Source organism: Dromaius novaehollandiae, chromosome W, assembly GCF_036370855.1.
Source record: "Dromaius novaehollandiae isolate bDroNov1 chromosome W, bDroNov1.hap1, whole genome shotgun sequence".
NCBI lineage: Eukaryota > Metazoa > Chordata > Aves > Casuariiformes > Dromaiidae > Dromaius > Dromaius novaehollandiae.
This window is the reverse complement of record NC_088130.1, coordinates 35,171,863-35,195,700: the sequence shown is the minus strand read 5'-3', so window position 1 is coordinate 35,195,700 and position 23,838 is coordinate 35,171,863. Positions and strand designations below refer to the sequence as shown.

The window sequence follows — 23,838 nt, the reverse complement described above, 5'->3', positions numbered from 1 at the left end:
CAAAAAAAAGCAGACTAATTAGAAGACGACAACTTGAAGGAAAAATATATATATGTATTTAGTTTTCAGCTCTAACTAAAGCAGCATGTTTTCACTCAGGCTGGAATAAATTACCTTCTGTTTACTGACAAGATAAATTAGATGTGCTGAGGCACTTTTTATGCACATCTTCCTCATTTTGCTATCTATGCTTGACAGCAGCACTTCTGCACAATAGTGTGGTGTCCTCTTCATAAATTAGTTGTAGAACACCACAGTGAGACTCTATACCCTGAGGTATAGAAGGCACACCTTGAACTCTGATCAAAATTTGCCTTACACTTCAAAGGTAAGGCAGTAAGCAGTCCTAGTGCCAGAATTAGTGCTTCATTGCAAAGATGCAGGAGTACCCCCTTCCCACCAAGAAAACCCCCAAGTCTCAGAATTGCAAAGTTAACATTTTATTGAACTTAAATTGATGTAGAACAGAGGGGCAACAATGGCTCAAGTGTTCATTAACAAAACGCCCCAGGATGTTTCACTTACAGATTTTTAATACAGTTTGTATGGAAAAAATTGAAAAAAGTTTTAAAATAGTCTCCAAGTCAGAAAGGGGGATTCACAGCCCTGTTTTAAGCCTTCACACTCCCAAATATTGTCCTCCTTTATTCAATTTCATACTTCATACCCTTCCCTAAAAGAAAGGTGGTTATGGAATTGCTGGCCACATCCCTCCCACCTCAGGTACACAAACAAATTATATTAAAACTTATGAAAAGAATTATACTTCAAAGTAGCCATAGGTCTCAGCATGAATCAACATTTACATATTCAGAAAGACTGGTTGTAACATAACTATTTAAAAAAAAAAAAGCTAATGGAATGAGCAAAGTTACAATATCAACGTTTTAATCCAACTTTTGTTTAAATCCTGTTTAAGTAACTTGCCTCCAACACTTATCTATCTGTTTTTACAAAACACTTCCAAAAGATTAATTTTTTTTTTTTTTGATAACTGACAAGGTCAACTGAAGACTTAAAAGCAGTCAACAGTGAGCTACTTTAAGTGACAGTTTAGAGCATATCTACAATTGAGAGAAAAAATTTTACTTTGAGCACAGGTTTTCCTCCCCCAAACTATAATAGAATTGGAAACCAATCCTCCTAGCCATTGATTTTTTTTTTTTTTTAAGCCAACTGGAAAGGGCTACTGCCTCCCGCTTGACCCCCCCCCCCTTTTTTTTTTAAACTGCAGAGATTCACAGTTTCCATAAAGGAGACATGCACCGTTGCCCCTTCTCTACATCAATCTTTTGTTTCAGATTTATAGTAGTGTAACCCGAGCCAAGATGCCACCATCTGCAATGTCTGTTTCTACGAGTGAGTAGGCCAGTTTTACAGGAAAGGCAATACAGTTTAGAGGCCCTACTTATGGGCTCTCCACATTTGCTGAACAGGAATGTCAACTCAAGGGAAACGAGATATGTAGGTTTACAGCACTATTTTGCAATATGTAGGCTGCTAGGTATACTTGCAAGGCTTCAGAAATGCTCAATGCAAATGGGCAAAATCTTCAATTAAGGCCTTTGCAGTAGCTTGTCAGGTCTCATGATGATACGCAGTGCTGGACCTCTGAAATAGTATTAGCCTCCAGCTGCACTAGATACACAGCCTGTAAACCAGAAGATGCATGCCAATACAGGTCACTTCTCTACACAAGAGGAGGAAAAAAAATTAGTTAACTGCACTGGGCCTCAGTTATACAGTGACAGTACTGTAAGTGGTAACAACACATTTAGACAGTTGCAGCAGCATTGTGTGTCCATTTTGGCAGCCAATGTGAGATTGGTGCATATGGTCTAGCTAAAAGAACACTTGCTGCCTAAATTGGTCCCAATATCAGGAACTTCACATTATTTTAACCTTAACAGACATTTTAAGATTGAAATCTAACCATCCAGTGCAGCTGCACCAGAACTGCAGCAAAGTTACCAACTCCTGCACTTGTATTTGGGCGTTGCTCTGTGTGTACAATCTGGCTTGAATTCAGCCCCAAAATCCACATGCATGCAACTGTCAATGGGAAGCAAGAAATCTCATTTTACTATTTGAGATGTGAAGTTTAAAACAACTGTACTAATCTAAGGGACCCAAAAATCAACTTGGTCTCAAATAAGTAATAACACATAGCTATAATGCACACTGTGTGTAGTGGTACACCTTGCATACTATTTCATCCTCATGAACGTAACATTTTTGAACACAAATTTAAGGTGAAAATTCCAATGCTCCCATTTACCTGAATGCATGTTTTCTGGCAGTTTTCAACATTTTCTGGTTTACAGTGATACACAACAGTTTTTTTGATGCTGGAGACAAAGTTTATTAGAGATACTACCAAAATTTTGGCAAACATTCCAAAATCAGATTTGTAAACATAATGCTTCCCTTTTCAATTGGCAGCACTTTGAAAAGACAAATACAATAAGACAAACAAAGATTTTGCTTAATTTTGACCAAATAACCTGTGTTTCCACATGATAAAGTAAGCGATGGTTTAAATCAAATTAAACCAAAAAAACTGCATGAAATGAAAGTTTGTGCTGTTTGGTGATCACAGTATTTTATAGTTAAATACATCTGTTCTTTGTTAATACTCCTGGCACCCAGGACAAAAATCTTTAAATATACATTTCATGTAGGCAATAGCTTCTTTGCATATCTCTCTTCAAAAAATACTTTATAGTAGTATATAAATAGGTAACCTACATGTTTAATTTTATAATCTTGCCCAAAAACTATATATCTGTTTAATTTTGTAAAGTATCAATTTCCAACATTAATAAAGCTGACAAACTATTGAAATGGAAATGCTCTCATCTTCCACAATAGAAGTTGCAATTTTATAGGAAAAAACCTACAGCAACACTCATCAGTTGTTTTAACCTGAGCGTTTGGCCTACTTTAAGAGTAGCAGCTTTTTTTCCTTCCCCCATCATGCATGCTCACACCCACACATTCTTGCACACATACAGTACAAGCACACACTTTCAGACACTGGTAGGCCACGTAGTGCTTCCCAGGTGCTTCAGTAAAGCGGGAAGCAGTGTAGCTAATAATTTAACTACACTAAATATACACAAGCAAACACCTTAAGGCAATCATTGCAATGGGGGGTTTAAGTTGCAGGGGTAAGTTTCTGTTGTAACAAAGATGGGCTGTATATAGCATTTATATACATGCCTCTTTTAACCCTCCAAAACAATGTTTTCTTTTTTTTTTTTTTAATTTTTGTGCAAATTTCTAAACCTTCTACCATTTAAGGCAAAGAGTTTGCATTAACAAGAAAGGTCAGAAAACAGCCTTATATTTATCCAAAAGCATTTCGATTTGCTACAATATTTTCTTAAAATGTGCACAACTTCAAAGTAGATGTACTGGATCCCTAGTGTCTACTGATAAAATGATTTCCATGGACAAACATAAGTCTTGAAGAAAAGAAGGGACCAGAAAAAGCAGCTTCAAATATGCATATAAGCAACATCAACAACAACAAAAGTAGTAACTCAAGTCTGCTAATACTGAAACTTTTGTAATGCAAAAGTTTAATCTTTTTAGAATCTTAGAGCAACTCATTTGGAATTTTAAATAAATAAGCTTAGGTTCATTCACATCTCCTGGTCCAAGCAGAAGACTAATGCCATGACTCTGCTTGCCGTTGGTCAAATTCACCTATTAGTCTTTTAATATGAGCCAGCTTGTTATGAAGATATTCACATCTATACTTCTCTTCATGGTAGTTGGGGCTAGACTGTAAAGATAAAAAGAAAGTTAGGGCGTGGAAATATTTCTAGAGTTTAATTTTTCTATGTCCATTGCTTAAAAAAAGGCCTCAAGCCAGACTCAGTTCTTTCCACCTCCCACAAATCAAGTTGTTGCACATACCTGTTTTATCTTTCGATACTCTTCTAGGACTTCCTCGTGAAGGATCTTCAAGGGAAAAAATGTGAAAACAATATGAAGGACATTTCACTACCATAAAATGCAACTCTACTTAAAACTTTAAAAAAGAAAAAAAACAGTTTTACTAAATATATTTTCTTTTCCATAAGCCACCATTCCTGCTATGTTACCAAAAAAAAGAGCAGCACTGAAATTAAACCTGTAAATAAGCAACCAAAGCAGCATGTGTTTGAAGATTCCCTTTATGAAGTCACTTTAATGCCACTGTAAAATACTTGCGCTCGCTGTCAGCTCAGAAGTGGGGGGAGTCTTGAATTAAGGACTAAACAACTTGTAGGATTTTGACAAGCTACAAAAACCATAGCTGGTCCCTGTAGGGTCAGAGCACAGATATGGGTAACCAGCAGCAGTGTAGGTATGTATCTTGTCACTGCCATTGTGGAACTACTAATTATAGGGGAGTTCTGAAGGGTCTTCTCATTTGTCAGACTGTACAGTATCTACGATTTTAAATTATTCTTTCTGCTCACAAATACGTTTGCAATAATGTCCAAACATTTATAAAAGCCAGATGCCACCAAAAATCCACAGTATATACACAAAATTGAAGAATTCTCGTACTGAACACTTGGGATTTATTTGTCCAAAAACCAGCAATCTAGGCTTGAAAGCCAGAATACCAGGTTTTAATACACTTCGCTAAAAACTTTGGCTATGATTTGAGCCAGCCAACTAGGTGCTAAATACATTTATGAATCTAGGTCTAGGTAAGCATATAATTCCTGTTAAAATCAAGGTGAATGGAGCTTCAGGAAAGCCTTAGCATTACAGTCATTTGATTCCACGTGCTTTTTTTCCCCCCTGCATCTGTATAGCAGCACTCTTTACCTCACCAGGATACTGCCAAATGTTCATTAGAGCTTGAGGTAATCTGATAACTCCAGTTAGATGACTATAGACATTCAACCTGACAAGTCTTTTAAAACTGTATCAATATAATTTAATAGATTTATATGTTGAAGCATCTGTCTATGCTGAAAATGTGGACATTTGGAAGAGATTTATTCTTCTTTACCTGATATTCCTTGGATCCTGGAGAAAGAAGTTTCCTTTGTGCATCAAGTTTCATGAATCTCCTAGTGACATTCTCCATCCGAGCATGCAAATTCCTGTACTCATCATACTCTGCATTGAAATCATCCTTGTAACTCTGGCGTTGCTCATATGAGACTATAGCTATGTATTTTCTAATGGAAAAAATAAGTGTACAACTTGAATTTTTACACCGATTACACTAATTGATAATTAGTTCATATCAAACAGATGCCCAGGTTTGCTTTTAAGTCAGTTAACTATCTGACTGACTTGGCTTTTCTACATGTAAGCGCATATGACCAAGAGAGCATATTTATGTAATTATAATCGTCATAAAAATCTACTGTATTTTTACAGCAATGACTTGGTAGTATTTTGCTTTTGAGAGGTTTCATTCAGAAGTTGTGCAAAATGTAGCAGACTTACACAACACAAGCAATCATTCAAATTTAGAAAGACTAAATAATGCACCAGCCTAAGTGAGAGGGGAAACTTATAGTCTGGTTCTGTGAAGGGACAGATTAATAGTCTTATTTCCTTCTGAAAATTCATTTTGTTGAATTTTTTGAAGGGACTAAATTTATGAACTAGGATGCAGTTTAGGTTTTTGCTAGGTTTGTGCCACCCTAACAAAAATAATAGTTATTGATAATATTGATTATTTTGGTAAACAGAAGTTCAATTCACCTATCATACTTAGAATACAGCAAATTGCAAGGTAAGTCTGAAACTGGGAAAAAAACAATCACATCCCCTCCTTAAGCAAACACAACATAAATACTTAAAGTCACTGATGCTACTGACACACTTTCCTTATTGTTCTCTCCTCCAAATAAACATAAGAGGATATAACAAGCTCATTATACAAATTCAAGATAAGGTAGCAATGCAAGTAATAGATACACTCCTGGCATTTTTATTTTGTTTTGTTCTCTTCCAGTCACATCAATACGGAAGGATGGAAGGATTTCAGGTCCTTCTTGCCCAAAGACTTAACTCTTTGGATGACATAGGCACCTTCCAAGAGGATGATTCTTCAAACCACCCTTTGATTAATTTTAACATGCTGTAAAAATCAAACAAGTTGAAACTCTGTACTAACACAGATGACAGCTTCTAGCAGTGATGTATAGCCTAGTCCAGATGCACCTGATTAGTTATACAGTCTCTTAAATAAAACTAAAGATGCCCTTCAACTTTCTAGGCGATACGAGTGGAGTGATAGTGTGGAATATTGGCTTACAAACAGGTACATCGCATGGGCTGGGCAAGCAACACCACAGCAACACAGTGCGAGCAAAGGACTTAAGTGCCCCAGCAAAGCAGTTGCAATCTAAGTGTGCAGACAGAAGTAGTAAGAGTAGAAGAGGGAAAAACTGAATTTATTTTTATAGCTTTTGCTTTGTTTGCTTAAAAAGTTTAAAGTTATTTTGCTCTCATAACCTTTAAGATGGAAAGAATCTTTATACTAAAGCCATGATCACACTCATGAGTTATATGGTACTTAGAGGCAGGCAGAAAAGTTGGAAATAAACTATTAGAGTCCTTTGTACTGGATCATATTGTGGGTGCTTTCATGTTTTAATATTTCTATATTGATCAACCAGATTTCTGAAACAGTCATACTTCAGTTTTTTTCCAGGATGCAAAGGCCACTAGCTTATCTGGAAGATTATTCCAAAGCTAGCTCCCTTCCCAGAAAATTCTATCATTAAAGTTTTTAATCCCCAATCAGTCCAAAAATCCAAAACAAAAATCTTACTCGAAAAGTTTTTTTCTTATTTTATCAGCAATGCTATTGGCATCCAACTTGAATATTAAATTGCATCAAATAATCACATACTACTTCTGAGAAGATGAAAGAAGATTTCAAAGCATTTTGACAAGGTCACTATCACAGCTCTCAACTTATGAAGCAGCAGCCAGCGAATAGCTGAATCTGTGTATTCACCCAGCAGAGGCTCAGAATTAAATCTAGGTTTGAATCCTCAGCCTAACACTTTAAGCGTTAAACTGCTTCCCTGCAGGGCTAGACTTATTTTCAGTCTTTCCATAAAGTATCACTTACTATATTAAATACAGTGCAGGGCATTACTGTGCCACCTGCTTTAACACAAACAGAAGATGCACCAAAGTTAAAGTGCTTGGCTGTAGGGAGGCCTCAACTCACTTACTTAATACTGCTGACATTATTCCTAGTATAACTGATCTTTTCCTCTGATAGAAGTCAGAGATCCAGGCAATTAGCAGCATTTTAACAGACAGAGACAGCAGTCTCTCCCCTTCTGCATTGCAAATGTGACAACAAGGGCCCAGCGTCACTGCTGCAGCTGACGCCACGCCACGTAATGGCACTGCCAAAATGCCTCAAGCACCCACTGGCTGACAGATCGTGTTACTCATTCAGCTTGGAGCATTGCAACAGCCATCAAAACCTTCTCAAACTCATCTTTCCAGCACCTTCCCTCCTCCACACAGTATTTTGTTAGAAATTCAGGTTGTAGTGACCAAAGCCTTCCAATAATTGCACAGCAGCCATTTGACTTTTTCTTTTTCTTTTTTTTTTTTTTTAAAAAGGCCATCAATGGAAAAAAAACATGCACTGGCTATTTACAGAAACTATTTCTCTGTGCAGTTTTACAACAGTAAGAAAATAACCCTTCTGGTAAAAATGATCTTTAATATTATAAGAAAAAAGTATTTAGGCAATCAAATGATTCGACTATTAGAGCTATTTCATTCTTTAATATTTGTCTTACTGCAACAGTGGCTGAAAATTCTCTTTAACAAGTAAATTCTAACTTTTGGACATATTAAATTATCTTGTGTGTGACGACTGGTTAAGGAGCTAAAATTAAACTTACTGGCAAGTAATTTTTTCTTTTTTGGAAGTTTATCGACTGTAACTCCCCAGTCACTGTAGATACATTATTTCACATAAGAATTTAATACATTTTTATCTCTAATTATCATTAAGAAGCTAAAATTTAAAATTTGAGCTGAGATTTCTCTATTTTCTCTAGCTCCTTGCTCCGCAATTGTATAGCAAAATGGGGTATTTTGCTGTACCTTCAAGTTCAGCAGTAGCCACTTTATATGGTTAACTCCTTCTACTTTTATTATATACGCTTCATAGCACTGGACTTTGAGGTTGCTATTTTTCCCTCCCACCTTCCCAGCTTAGATGCTCTAATCAGTGAAAACACAGAAAAGATGCCTGAACTTCACATATTCAGTATTTTAACATTCGGTTGTCCTCCTGTGTTGCCTCACCTCTAAAAAGAAGGCAGCACATGTTGATATTTATTTTCTATTCTGCTATTATGAAGAAAGAGGATGAGATTAAATGACTTCAGTCCTCTTCTGAACTATATAAAAAAAAGTCTTGGTTTTAATGCTTTTTGCTCAAATTAATTAAGGACCACCTCAGAGTTCAAAACTTACAGGTATTCAAATAAGGCTCCTGGTTGATTTAAAATTAAGGGAACCTGTCATTATTCTAGAGACATATTTTGGCAAATTTTATAATTTGTAGCTAAACAACAGTTTTTACAGGCATTTTTTTCAATTGCTTCAATGAGTGGTGAGAGATTCTTGATTATGATTTTACTCACATGAAGTAATCTGGTAGTTCACTTGTTGATGAAGGAGGATCTGTGGAGGCAGTGCAAGTTTCTTTAACTCCTATAACAGAAAAGCAGAAGTGTGACATTCACGATAAACGGTTTCATGACATTCATGAAATGGATTTAATATAGCCAAACAATACCAATCTGACAGGCCTGAAAAAATCCTTTAGAGTTTTATTCTCATAGTAGGTTACTAAGAAAAAGCTCTGCAATATAATAATAGAGCTCACAAGGCCTTCCCCATAGTAGGCAGTACCAGAGTTTAAAAGCAGGACACAACTACTTTAGTCTACAGGTAACACTATTAACTCAAGGTCAACCTTTCTTATTTCAAGACTTGACGTGGCACCTGTGCAGCAATTCAAGTTATGCAGCAGCAGATGTAGCTGCACAACTTAAGACAGCTTGATATACATCTCTATCAACATCCAGGTTCCAGAGGACTGCAATAAATAGGGTAGAAAGCTGAAGTTCTTTTCAGGCCACATTTTCTCCCTCCTTCCCTGGCAACTACAGATATGCAAAGTTAGATTTAATTTCAGCACTCTTCTAAACAGAGAATAGCACTCTATACAAGTAACTGGCATTCAGGCTTCAGTTATGTGCAACAAAGATTTTCTCCTTGTTAATGCAGCAATACTGGATTTGATAGTTTTTTGCACTTGTAAATTGCTCTTTGAGTTGGCATTATGAAAACAGAGTACACTTAACCCCTAACCCCTCTGTTTAAAGTAATATTTTGAGAACCACTTATTGTTTTGATAAATAAGGAAAAGTTACCTGGAACAGGAAGAAGTGTTCAATATCCTGGTAATACATCTCTACTTTTCATTTAGGGATTGTTGGGAAGTTTTAGAAAGTCCCACACAATCCTTTGTGTTAATTATCTTACATTGCCACTGTTTAAACACAGTATTTCTGACGAAGCTCAGACATTCTTACCAATCTCTAAGCTATTTGAGCCTCATATGTCGAGGAGAGTAAAAAGCTATCATACCATGTTCTACTCCATTCTTTTGCTTTTAATAATTAAAGCATTAGGTGGTATAAGAGGCAGAAGTGGGGAAAAAAAATCTCTAAGAGATAAATGCAAACAGCAGTACAACTCTCTATTGTACACATATTCTACATGTAGTAGAACTTAGGTGAATATGGTTTTGCTGTGAACATTTGATTTCCAGAAACTCAGGAATTATTTGCTTGAATGACTTAGTACACTTAGGAACTTCAATATATAATTTGCAAGTTTGTTTAGCTTTGCAGTGGCATTTTAAAAGTGTTTATGTCTTTTTATTTTATTTTTTTTTGAAGTAAAAAGTTTTTGTAGCCAAAAGGGACAAGAGTTTACAGCACTGTCCAAACCAAAACTCTAGTAAACCACATGCCAATTTATGCCCTAAAGGCAAAGTGCCATGAACATTCACATATGGTGAAATACATCTGCATCTGTTCCATGTGTTTCAATAAACAAGTAGATAACAATAAGGATTGTGACAAGCTGTTAATCATGTAATTTGAGTGTGCAGGCTTTAAAACTTGCTGATTTAAGAAACAGAGTAGGTTTAAGTGAGCGACCAATTTAATGGAAATCAAGGAAAAAAATAACCTGTTGTGTTTTTCTAATATCTAGCCCTCCCTTTTAGCCAATTACTACCTAATAGCAATCCATTTAGTATTTCTTTGTTCTAATGTTTTGTTCTTACTCTGTAGTATGGAGTAAGAATTTATAAAAATGAGTCTAATTTTAGCTAAGGATCCAGGAGAACAAGTTCAGATTTTTTTTTAATATATAATAATAGTTACAATGCAATACAATGGCAGACAAACAATTGTTTCCTAACTCTTCACCATAAAATAGTGATAATGGTAAGTAACTTAACTAGAGCAAGGGAGAGCTAGATCATTCCCTCTTCCAGCCCCTGGTTTCACTGATCAAATTATAAGGGTTACCCATAGGTAGAAAAAGCAGCATATTAATACCTTCACTTGACTCCAAACTGGAGGAGCTTTTCAGCTTGGCAGTTTCTTCTTTCCTAAGGTCTTTCTCCTTTTCGTCTACACTCACAGTATCATGCTTTTTGATTTGGTCCTTCTCCTTATGCTTTTTTGCTTTCTTTTTGGACTTTTTGTGCAACGCTGAATGCTTCTCATCTGTGGACTTTGGACACTCTAACTGAACTGTAGTGGATGCTGGGATTTCCAAAGGAGTCCTAGAGGTATATTTTTCTTGCTGGTCCTCATAGATGCTGCTGCCATTCTGACTAAAGCTGTCTACAGGCAGATCTTGAGTCCCCCGGCCTTCGGGAGTGCTGGGGGAGTTGGAGTTAGAGTTTACAGTCTGAGGAGGGTTTGAAACAGGAAGGTGAGTAGAGGGAAGCGGTGGAGGAGTGGGAGTAGCAGCAGCTGCAGGGGGAGGTGGCGGCGGGGGGGCTGCAGCAGCTTTCTCGCTGGAGGCAGGCAAGTGACCGTTGAATGTTGGCTGAACTCGATTGGTAAGGTGAGATATCCTTGGTTTTTTATTCATTAACGGATCGATAAAATCAGAATCCAAAAGCCGTTTCTGTAAAAAATAACATTAGTTTTTCTCTGATGCTGAAAGGTACATTTCCAAACAGGTAACTGCTGAAAACATCTTTCTTATCCAAAAATAACCGGCAGAAAAATTACTGCAGCTAAATATATGCCTTATCTCACGCATGGTTTTTAACTTCTTACAATGCGGCAAGTTCTTCTTCAGATCTACAACTAAGGTTTCTGGAAGAAAGATGCTCCACTCAGATGCTCTATCAAAGCCTTTACTAAAATAAGGTCAGGTCAGTAAGTATCAATTTCAGTACAGATATATCTGGTAAGAGTAAACATTTGCTGCCACAAAATGATGTTATTTATTAAAGCAGTTCTAAGTAGCATGTGACACTGTACTTATCAGAACATGTGAAGAGCAAAGCAGATAGAAAGTAGGTAAAAAGCCAGGTTTTGCTATAGTTGTGGTTCTAGCTTTTCTCCAGTTTGTGTCCTCTTGTTTAACGAGCGTATACTGCTTATGTTGACATACAAAGCAGCAGCTTTTACCAGAAGTGCCAGGCACAGCTTTCTACTACTCAGCTGAAATAATTCCAGATTCTGTGTACGCGAAAGTGGATGTGAAGAGGTCCATGACACTTGCACCATTTCACTGTTTCTGACAGGCAGCTAAGTAGCAAGAAGCAGGAATGTGACACCCCCCCCCCCCTCAATTTTTAAAACAGAAATACCTTAAGGGTAAGATATGTTCGGTACTTACTAGTTCATCATTCTGTACAGACAAGCTCGTGTCCCCCACTACCTTCAAATTTCAATTACATCTACTTAAGTGCAGTTCTAGTCACAGAAAGTATCAATGATATTTTTCCTCAAAGTAATGCCTTCTATATGAAGGTTTTCAAGCTCCTTCTAAAAAGCCTGTATTGTCCTGTTTTATTGATAATAAAAGAGGACATAAGCCTTTTAAGTCTGAAAAGCCTGAGAGAAGACTGAGGTACCAAACATTGACTCAGATGCCTTAACACCTAGGCTACACTGAATCATAAAGGAATTTAAATAATGCCTAGAGAAAAAAGAAATATTCCACCAATATCTCAAAGGAGCAGAATGCTACTGTCATTTGTTGCTTATTCTGGACTTCTCTGAATTTTGTATTTAAACAGTCCTTAAAAGCAGCACAAGACTGCTTGTGCATATTTGACATATTAAAACTAACATATCACAAAGAACCTTGAACACATGTAGTGGTCTAACGGAAATACGTATCACTTGTCTTTAGAAGAACTCCCTATACACAGAGATAAACAAGTCATTTGGCAATACAAAACAATTTAAAGCATTTAACCAGAAAACCTGTTATTGTTACACAATCATTTGCAACTAAGAAGTTAAGCTTCTACCGACAAGTTTAAGCTTCAGTAAGGTCAATATACCACTGATAGTCGCATTCTAGGTCGACGTGTTAGCTGTTCAAACATTACAGGGATAGTCACTGTCAGAAGCTATGCATGTATTTACAAAATACTGCCTACACAGGAATCATTTTTCTGAAGATTTTAATAAATATTCTGAAATACAGAACACTATTTAAATATAACAGTCCTTAGGCTACGTGACCGTAAGTTTTTAAAGTCTTCCACAGCGCAACCATTTTAAAAAGTAATCATCCAATTAGAAATAAATGCATCAATTTTTTGTATGTTAAAGACAGTATTACTGCCTCACATTGCAGCTTTTACACCAATATAAAGTGCTTTAAATCTTAATACACTAAGTAATGTTAAGAAAGCCACAAATTAAATACCTGGGAAGGAGAAGTTGATGCAGCATCTTTATTAGAAGTTACTGGAGATTCCATATGACTGCTGCTGGTGGCATTCTGAGATGAATTTACTTTTCTGTAAGGATTACCCACATTTCAGGTTACAAGGCAAAAATGTCTGTGTCATAGTTTTTTCATTATTTGGGAAGACATACACTCATTTTCCAGCAGACATGTTTTAAAGATTGCTACTTTCCTTCCCCCCAAAACTGAACTTACCTAGCAAGTATTAACTCCAATGACTGCTTATCTATTTCATTGTATCCAGGCCAGTCTTTCTGAATCTCTTTAAACACATAATCCTTCAGAGTGTAAGAGTTATCCTTGGGATTCAAGTTGGCTACCTACACAGGCAGACATTTGAAAAGCAAATACATTTATTATACTTAAATACATTTCTATGCTCACAAACTACAGCAGTAAGGTTAATACTGGAAAGCTAAATATAAGCTGAAAACAAAAGCAAGCAACAGTTTTCCAAGTTTTAGATTGTTTTTAATCAAGGTAGTTCTCATCTAATATGCGCTAATTCTCAAAACATGGTCAACTTTGGATCTAAAAAATTTAAGTGAATCCAAAATTACTGTGTATATATGAAATGTATTTTGTGAAAAAGCTCTCTGAACCACATAACTGTATTTTCTCATCTTTAATACAGCATTAAGAATCAAGACAAACTCCACCAAAATTTTCAGTTTTCACTGCACTAATTATGTTGAGATGCCCAAATATGTACTTCCAAATACAAATTCGGTTTTGTTTAATTTCAGCAGGATGCCTCCTGTTCTTTTGTTTCGTACAGGTATACTGGGTAAACAGGATACTCTTCTATCATAAATGATTTCAGAGCACAAACTATTCTTGGAACAATGTATGCTTTCCATCATCATATTAATTGCTGTACTACAAGCAATGGCAGCTTTATGTGTCATCATTCATTTTGATAAATAAACAGCTTTTCTTTCTGAAGTGACTGACTCATGTAGTTTAGTACATGCAATGCATGAGGTATATATACCTTTCTGGGGAAAGTCCTAAGTGATTACTTAACTAGCACAAAACTTTTTCTTCTAGTATAAAGATGAATTGTTCATCCAGCTCATTAGTTTTAAGCCATATCAAAGATTTACTGATGCAAAAAAGTAACTCCATTCATATACCTAACAAACAATGCTTTGAATACAAAATTTAGTGCTAAAACAGTTGAAGAGATGTACATGCCCAGATCCATTCTTCATTTTTACACACAGCGTTCATTATAGCAAAGCAACTTCATGCGATGGTTATGTGCACACATTGCTGTACCTTTGAGAGTTAGATGTTTTTGTATTTTCCTTAGAAAAGTATACCCAAATGTTAAAATAAGCTAGCAAAATACTTATGACCGTGGGCACCTAAAGTGTTGTTTTAGACTTCCTCATCTGAGACCTGTTCAGAGTTTCAGAGAAAACCTGGGAGTAAAACCATCCATGGCTGTTTACCCTGGACAAAACGCTAGATTACTCTTCAACACAAAACCACTGCTTTGTGTAGCTTTGACTGTTTTCCCCCTCCAAAATATTTGCTCAAAATGTAAATGTAGGTGCTCAAAGAAGGATTTCAATATGTGCTAGTGGATTAAAGCATGCTTTATCTTCTGATGTATTTTCTGACATTCTCAGAGCTGATTTTAATTTTATTCTTTGTTACACTGCAGGAAAGCAGATACCAGACACTCAGAAACAGCAATTTGTTAAAAACAGAGTTAAAGCAGTATTCCCAGAGAAGCGCATGTGTGTGTATTAGATCTTTAACAAGTTTAGGCTCCAAACTTTAGATTTCTATGAAAAATTGATTATGAAGATGAGAAAAATGTAAGCATGACTTTTCATGGTATAGTGCTTGACCATTTCACCAATGAATTAGAAGTAAAAGATTGCAACGCTATTGTACTGTACTCATCCTGTTAATTTCCGATGGCAAATTGAGCACCTTCGGGTACTTTGCACTGCACACTGGTAAAAGGTTCCAAAACAGTTTTCTTAAACGTTGCCAAGAATAATGGGACACAGAAAAATTTTCTGCGTCCTCCAGACAGCTGCGCTTTTAAAATGTTCTAATCGATTTAAAGTATAAATCAAGTATTTCAATTCATGTAAGAACATGGCTTTCACTAAATTGTAAATACCTTCAAGGTCAAACAAACTACCTTTGCACTAGGCAAACTTAAAGCAACAACGTTAAACATCTTCAAGCAATGACTTAAAATTGAATGCAAGATCAAACAAAACTGTAAAAATGTTGAATCTTACTTGCTTTAGTTGTTTTTAAAATGCTTGCTTAGACAAATAGGAAATATTCCTACTTTAAATATTAATACATGTATAATTCAGCCACAGTACATGAGAACAGGTAGCATTAAGAAATAAGGGAGCAGCCACAACCTTATATCTTAACAAGCCTTCTCAGAGCTGTTTTAGTAGAAAATTAAATGTGATACTCTTGAATACAGAACCTATATAACACTACAAATTTACCAAAAATTTTAATGACTATGATAAATATTAGTTGCACTTAACTCAAAGGAGAATTAACTCATTGGAAAAGCTACTTAATAAAAAAAAGCTTCCAAGTAAGATAAAGACAGAATTCACATGATAGCAAAGAAAACCTATGCTCAGAAAAACTGACCACTACATTTACTGTTAGGCTGAAACAGCCTTTATAGGATTGCAATTTCAACGCAGAGAAAAGAGAGAAGTCAAGTATCACTTACAGGCCACCGATACATTCAAATGAAATACCAGTCTATTTGATTACCAAACTTCTCCCCCCATAAAATCAGCACAAGAAATAAAGCACTATGATGAATTCTATCAAGCAATTGAGAGAAAGTATGGCCCCCCATTAAGCAGTCCAAAGTAACAAAGAAAAGGGAAAAAGCCATTAGGAGCAAAGGTAAAAATAGTTAGTTACTGCCTGACATTTTAACAAAGTGAAAATACCCCCAAATTTTGTTTTTAGCCTTTCCCTTCTTCCCTCACTTTATACAAATGCCTCAAACTGCAAGTCAAAGTTGATCGGGAAAAACTTAAATGAGAAGAGTATCATATAAAGTGTTTACCATTTTCTAGCTTAAATATGGGGCAACATACCTCAAAGTTATGATTAGAAGAACAGGAGAAGAAGAAAAAGCTGGCAAGAACTCAATGGTCTCACCTGTTGAAGGATAGCTGCAAGGGAATTCTTGTCCTTTTGGTTAACACCATCTCTCTGTAAGCGAGCAAGCAACTCTGGTTTCTTGTAAGTCTTTAGTGCGAGCAAGTGAATCACCCTGTCCCTGTACGGTCGCTGAGAAACAGTGTTATTTATATGAGTCTTTCGTATTGTATTTGCTGGGTTCATGGGTGTTGATCTCTTCCTCTCAGGCACAGCATCTGGAATGCTTTGTGGTGCTTTTCTTATCTGTACTCTTTTTCCTAAAGTAAAAAAGTGACATGAGAGGTCAGAAAAAGACAAGGAAGGTAATGATAAAGAAATTACTAAGCCAGATAAATTGTAAAAGCTGTATTTATTCAGCATTTTCAGATCAAGACCTATTAGCATATTGAGGTAGTAAAGATGCATCAAGCTAGGAATTAACCAGTAAACATCCAATATAAAAAAAACATGCAGTGAGCAGTATTTGTAGGAAGATTTTGCTAATATCTTCATATAGGTGCTTTTATTTTTTTCGGTTTAGAGGCTCGAACTCTGAGTATCCCCAAATCAAACTACCTTTAGAACAAGAGTACTCTGAAGTATGAAGCAAAGGTCTTCTATACAATTAAAAAGTTCCCTACTAATGCCTACAGAGCACAAGTCTATACAAATAATTGCATCGCTGCTTAAAAATAATACCAACACTTGGTATTAATCACCCAAGCTGAAATTTACTCCACATTTCAAACTGAAGCGTTCACCTCTACTACTTAATACACCCATATACATGGCATCAAGTTTGTCAGAAACAATACATCAAAAATTTAACAATTCTTGGGACCAAGTCCAGAGAGGTTTTAAAACAAAGCCTGCACAGCATTTTGATTCACACTCTATAAAAAGGCATGCCGCTCCTCAAATGGAGGAACAACTCTGTAAACAACACATCCAAAACAAATAACAATGTCTACCCTAAATTTGAGTTTTCTGGAAAAAGTCAGAACTTCTCTACATTGCAAGCCATTTCTAACAGCACTTGCTATAGTGCAGAACAAGTTTATCAAAGCATTAAAGAAAATGACTGCAGTGAAAATTACCTGCAATCCAATAGAAGAGGTGAGATAAAGTAAACATTTTTTCAAACTAGCAACTGATGTGTTTTGTACATGACGAACTAATGAATTTGTGTGAGAAAATGTGAAGCTCTACCTCTGCCAAACAGGCTTGAAATTTAGGAATCTTCTGAAGTAATACACATATGACTGAGCTGTATCTGTATTGTTATCCTCAGGAATAGTAAAAGTTTGTTTCATTTTGCAGTGCAGACCAAACCTTTGTAACCTTTCTTAGAACCATGCATGTTCCCTGGACCTTGCCCTTCTGGTTTTCAAGAACAAACCTAATCATGTAAACAAACATGGTTACATTTTTAGCACAGTATGAACTTGTCAGTTGTTTAACTGAATGAATTACAAATATTTTGACAAGTTAAATTCTATTTAGACACACACACACCCGCCCTTGGCATAACAGATAAGAAAGTGTTTGAATGCTACTTACATTGTCGTTTCTGTAAATCACTTTAGAAGAGTTAAAACACAACCAAACCTTAAACACAGTTAACACTGGTTCCTAATTTATACTGTATTAAACATATTACAACATTTAAGTAACTCTCGCATGCCTGAACAGCAACTAGACCTGTCTTGTATCAGAGCCTCATCTATGCCAGTCTGAAACAAAGTATCCCACAACACTGCACAGTGTTACTGTCTGTGTTTAAACCCTATTTAATATATTCACTTAAGGTCTATTTAAACAACCACTGAGAATTATGTAACGATTTACATGTAAAATAGAACTGACAAGTGACTACCCCATCTCAAGTTAAGTGGCAGATCTTAAATTGCTATTAAAGACCAGTTTAGATAACACATGGGAAGCAGATCTGATTTCACATCCTAACATTAACGAATGCCTTGTCCAATGCCATTAGTGCCAAGGCCACAAACATTTAGTTTTGTATTCCAGAAAGCCACAAAGGTGCCTACTTAAAACGCCCTGCAATAACACAAGGCATATTGAGCAAGCATTGCAACATCACTGGCATGAACGTCCATGCTGGCGGAGGCCTTACAGTTAAAGGGAAAGCTTGCCTGTACATTACAAAGATTAATGAACACAGGAGTCCAGAGGATAGGGCGAATGGCAAACGACTCGCCCAACTGTGGAGCAGACCGCAAGAACTGCCTGTCATCAGGCCACCTTTGGTTTTGCCCGACAGGATAGAAACTGTGCAGCCTTTACACTTTCCCCAAGTCAGAGCGGTAACTCCTGTAAGGGGCGCAGCGCAGCACCGCGGGCAGGACTGCCGTTGCCTACCGTGTGGAGTACTTGTAAGGCGGAGTCCTCATCCTGGGCCTATTTCCAATTGACTTTAGACTCCCCAGGGAAACAGTACACAGAACAGTTCAGTAACAGTATCACCTAAGCAATTTGTTTTGCAGAAAACTACAAAATCCTCAGAAAGACTCCAACCTTGCTTAACATTTTTATTAAAAACTGTCATGGTCTCACAGTAACAGTTGCTTATTGATGATGAAGTTGTAATTAGAGGCAAAACACCAAACCATTGTTGAAAACTAGTCTTGTTAAATAAATTCTAATTAGCGTAAGTATTAGCATATGTGAAAAGCAAAGTTTTTCTCCAACAATTAAGCTTATGAATTTGTGTACATGAATTTCCCAGTGTTAATTTTTTTAGGTTATATGTTATGGTAATGTTTAGCACAATATTTAGGTATTCAGAAGTGTTGTTACAAAAACATTAGTTAAAGAGAATTTAAGTGTGCAGGAAGCTAAAAACTCACACCAATGGACAAAATTTCCAACAGCCAAGCAATATGGGAATAAGGAAGAAAAGACTGGGATACTCTTAGGGAAAAAAGGTTACATCTGAATGGAGCAACAGGAGACTACCTATAATGTGAAGGTGAGCTACCTAAACTTGAGATCTTTGAATGTACAACTTTGCCAACAATAAGCTGACATGATTAATTACTGAATTAGAAAAACAAACAAACAAAAAAATCTTACAGCCGTCCATTAGAAAATTAAATACAACCGTACCTACAAATGGTCCACCAGGCTTAATAACCTTTGCACTTCGATTGCGTGATTCCTCTTCTGCTTGGGTCATGCGCTCTCTGGTCATCTGATAGGAATCATTTGTTGCACACACTGTAATTTTATCCTGTATAAATCCCAGGCAACTGAGCTGAGAGGCTCCAGAACTATAAGAACATTGAAAAAAATAATTGAGGCCAAGCATCATTTCAAGTTTGGAAGTGTGGAAGAAACTTTAAAGCCTATCTTAACAGGCAATGAGAAGTGTTTTTCAGTTCCTGACTGTTAGCTAACATGTAAATATATTTCAAATGTTTCAGAACCTCTTTACATGAACACTCAAATTGTACTGATTTTACCTTCCAACTCAACTACACTTTTCTCATATAGATATGCATGGCAACTTCATGATAGTATTAGTGGCTGTACCATACTGATAAATATTGCAATAAAAATTAAATATGAACGGAAGTAGTTATATTGGTATCCTAACTGTACACATATTATGCCTTAAGGGCTTTTTGAATAATGTTCAACTCTTAATGAAATAAACATTTGAAAGTCACATGCTTCCTCTGCTTGTCAAAAGGTAGTCTGTCTCACTTATGAATGTTTGAGTTCTTAAAAAGTTGAAGAAGGTTAAGTCAGCCACCCTGCAAAATACAATTTTTACTTGTTACTTTGCCATCTAGAATTCTCTTCATGTTTCTTTCTTTCAGAAAGATTCTCTTTTCTCTTTGCTTACTTTGTACATTTGATAGCACTGAAGAACGTTTATGGTTAATCTCTCTGTTGCTGCGAGGATTTATATTTAATAAGAGACACTTAATTCCTCCCCCCCCCCCCGCAACTGGAAAGAATTCAAGGGCAGATGCAGTATCTCTTTGAGAGAGAGAATATAGCCCCTAGATTTCAAGACAAGTTTCTTAAAGAATATGGTTCTTAAGGAATACTTTGCATTCATATAGGCAGCAGATTGCAGCAGCGGTTCACAGACAGAATTGCTAACTGAAGTTCCCAAAAGGTGAGGGTTTGTTTTACTGACCCAGAGAGGGGGGTTCTCCCCAGAATTTTGTGCCCTCATTTCGTCTGGGTCAGTTTTACATGTGCTGTTGTAACACAGTGCATGTCTATACTCAGCCAAGAGAGCACGTTCAGCAGCCGAACAATGACTTCATTTAAACTGGCTCAAGTATTATAGCTGTAACAAATCTTTTGTGCTGCACTTGCCATTGCAACCTCCAAATAACTCTGATCAGAGAAAGGATAACAGGTTTAGCTAATCTGAAGCATTTTTAACAACCCTAAAACTCTCCAGTTAGGGTTCCAAAAAGAAAAGTTCAGGAAGATTTGGCATCTAGTTTCTCACCAGGTTATTTCTGAAAGTCAGAAAGCTGGATCGGGCCAAGCCTTTATACTGCACAGTATTTAAAGAATTTACAGTGATGATTTGTCTAAATGGAGGCTATTAGACATTATTTCTTGCCCTCAAATCACACTATTTACCCATTTACCCAAAACACAAGTCCTACCCATTGCCCAGTTCCTTGAATGCTGCTGTCTTAACACTTCATTCAAATTCAAAATTTTAAAAATCAATTAGCATTTAAGCACTGAACATTACTCAACTACGTGGCATGGTATCACTTCCAAGATTGCAGTGGCCAGACTCCAAGTGAAGCTGCAGGAGAAAAAAGGGCCCCACTGGGGAAGTCTACAGCATGGATTAGCTCCTAAACTAACTTGTCCTAATGCACAGAGTACGTTCATCTACATGGGAGCGTGACACTCAGCAAGGCAGATAAAGCTCAGATGTAAGTGAGACAGAGACCAAGGGGCTGTATGATCTCCCTCCTCGGACCGGAGATTTTAAAAACTTGACTGGTCAAGACCTTGAGCCAATTTTGCGACCAGACCTGCCTTGATCAGAAAACTGGACTAGACAGCCTCCAGAGGTCTTTCCTGACCTAGCTGTTTATGATTCTATAAGCTTATAACACCACACAAGTCTTGCATTATCTTTGCAAACACTTTGTACAGAGAGTTGACTACAGAGGAACTCGAAGGCTAGTCTGAATTAGCTTTTGAGGTAGATTAGTAAAGTCACATTAAAACTACATAGGCATTTTCTTCAGAGAATTAGAGTGACTTTAAATTTAATTTCACTTACACAATGAATTCAGTTTAGCTTAACTGAAGCAACTACTTCTCAAACAAGAAAGCGTGCACACAGAAGTTCAATGAAACACTTGAGTCAGACTTGAGTACCCCTATACATTAGGCTTGTCTACACATGGCAGGTTATGCCATTTCTCTGAGAATAATGAGCTATCTTACACAACGGTTCTCTTGAAGGCCACTTAAAGGTTTTCTAACAGGGAGTTTCAGTACACCAGCTGCTGCAGGAGGCCTTTGGGACTGCTTCGTTAGACACAGAGGAAGCAGGACCTTCTTTCATTCTCTGCATGCACTCTGGCTCCTTACTCTGGGCCAGCCTCATCAGCTGTCTGACCCCTTTCAGATAGTTTAATCCCCACCACCCCAAAAATACCCTAGTCTGGCACAAAACCATTCAGCTTTTTGCCACTCCTATCAGTTAAATCAGTTCACAAAAAGGCTGTGTTATAGTAGAAGTGAGCTGATACAAAATAAGTAGGAAGAAGATGAGGATATTCAGAGACCTCCCCACCTCAGGTGGCAGAGAGCTATTAAATTAGCTCATTTGCTTACTGCTTTCAAAATTCTCCATCTAGACAAATCCCTATTTCAAGAATGAGAGCAGCAGCCCTCCTGTGACCAAGGACCTCAACAACATCTTTCACAGATACACATAAGACATAGCTGTTTGATCTTAGTTTCCCAGATTAATACATAAAACCTGCCTGCAATTTGCTACTAATCAAGTGGGATAGGCAGCTGCTCTACAGCACCCAACTTCATCTACATTAGGGGTAAATATCATATTCCAGGAGCTGAAGCAAACTTATTGTGAAAGCATGGTACTCTCTTGCCTAATAGGTAGACATTAACACTGTTCACTTTGTTACTAATTCAAATGAACCAGGACAAGGCACTCCTGTATTGCATTTGGGTTCTGAAACACGATAGACATGCAATTATGGATGAGGTCCTTGATTTATGTGGTTCTTAAAATAAGACAACTATCCATCATGGCCAGCATGCTAGCATGCTGCCAGCTATAATCATATTTACATATGGTCATAGAATAGATCTGGTTTACCTTGGACGATGCTTAACTCCAAATAGTTTTAAAAATAGCACCAAGAGGTGAGAAAGGACTCAAAAGGTTACTTTTTTTAAAAAAAGCAAAACCAAGAAGAGTTCTGTGTAAAAAGCAGGTATTTATAATTAGCAAAAAATCATGCTATTGCTAGGAATTAATTTTCTACTGCAACTCATGACTAAGAACATGCTTCTGGTAAACCTTTCCACTATATGTTCAAAGCCACAGAATCTACTTAAATTTGCTATGAAAGAAAACGTTAAGTAAGACTTACCTTGAGACCATTTGCTGGACACAGTCAAAGCTTCCCTGAGGATTATCTTTGCCAACATTTGACAAGTAGAAGTTAAAATTATGTACTTCATTTGGGAGATCAACTTTGGGAATTTTAACAAGCTAAAATGAGAAAAAAAAGTTTATGTAAAAAACTTCAATCTACACTCCTTTGCTCATAATAAACTAGAATTGTAAGCCTTCAGGAGATTTAATTTTAAAATGACAAACTGCATTTAGAAAGCAGTTTTTTTATATGATTTCAGTCATATCACTATAAAGTCTGCTTTAGCACAATTCTCCACACTGGCTATGTCTTACACTTGTAACCATACTAGAAAAGCTGCAGTCATTCAGGGTCTAATTCAGCAAAGCATTTCTTAAAGAAGGAAACTTCATGGAATTAACATGCACATACTTAACTTCACATGCAAGTGCCTGAGTGTAATCAAATGAACCAAACTTCAGCTAACGAGACAGATTACAGCAATTCACACAGAACCTATAGGGTACCTTCCTGACTTTCTAATTTACACAGTCCTAATGAAGTTCGTACAGGATTCAGTTATAGGACAAAATAAGAAAACAGGAATGGAAGAAAGAGACCATAACCAAGTTACAAGACTAAAACTTATTAAACTGTAAGCAATGAATTTCAACTCCAACAGGCATTAAAATCTTTTCTTTTGCTCACCTCTCGATCAAATTATTTGTGTAAAAGTGAAATGTACAGAGTTTTTGGTACATTTAGTCAGAAGTAACAAAAGTTGCTTTCCTTGGTAGCATAGATCATTTAGTATAGGGCGTACTGTATTCTACTGGAGCTTGAAAATGTAAACTATGAGAAATAATTAAAATGCTTATTGACGTCAATACATTTTTCAATGTGCTGCTTTACAAAAGCAATACTGAAGCAGAGAAACTACTGCCATTCTGAAGGTAAAATCAGCTTGCAATAAGTCTAAAAAGCTATTCTTCCTAATTTTGCTTGAACTTTTAATGGA

At 36.6% G+C, this 23,838-nt stretch overlaps 1 protein-coding gene across 1 annotated transcript in view; it reads right to left on the bottom strand.

Moving 5' to 3' along the window:
* Positions 1-424: 424 nt before the first annotated feature.
* The window catches only part of LOC112980281 (RNA polymerase II elongation factor ELL2), a 53,886-nt gene continuing 30,472 nt past the window's right edge, over positions 425-23,838 (bottom strand). The window contains exons 3-12 of the mRNA XM_064500334.1: positions 22,836-22,957; positions 19,321-19,484; positions 16,210-16,469; positions 13,231-13,355; positions 12,994-13,087; positions 10,647-11,226; positions 8,652-8,721; positions 5,018-5,189; positions 3,925-3,969; positions 425-3,790 (exon numbers count right to left, since the gene is read on the bottom strand). Of these exons, the coding sequence (XP_064356404.1) occupies positions 3,674-3,790; positions 3,925-3,969; positions 5,018-5,189; positions 8,652-8,721; positions 10,647-11,226; positions 12,994-13,087; positions 13,231-13,355; positions 16,210-16,469; positions 19,321-19,484; positions 22,836-22,957 (1,749 nt within the window). The 3' untranslated portion in view covers positions 425-3,673. The remainder of the gene's footprint in view (positions 3,791-3,924; positions 3,970-5,017; positions 5,190-8,651; positions 8,722-10,646; positions 11,227-12,993; positions 13,088-13,230; positions 13,356-16,209; positions 16,470-19,320; positions 19,485-22,835; positions 22,958-23,838) is intronic.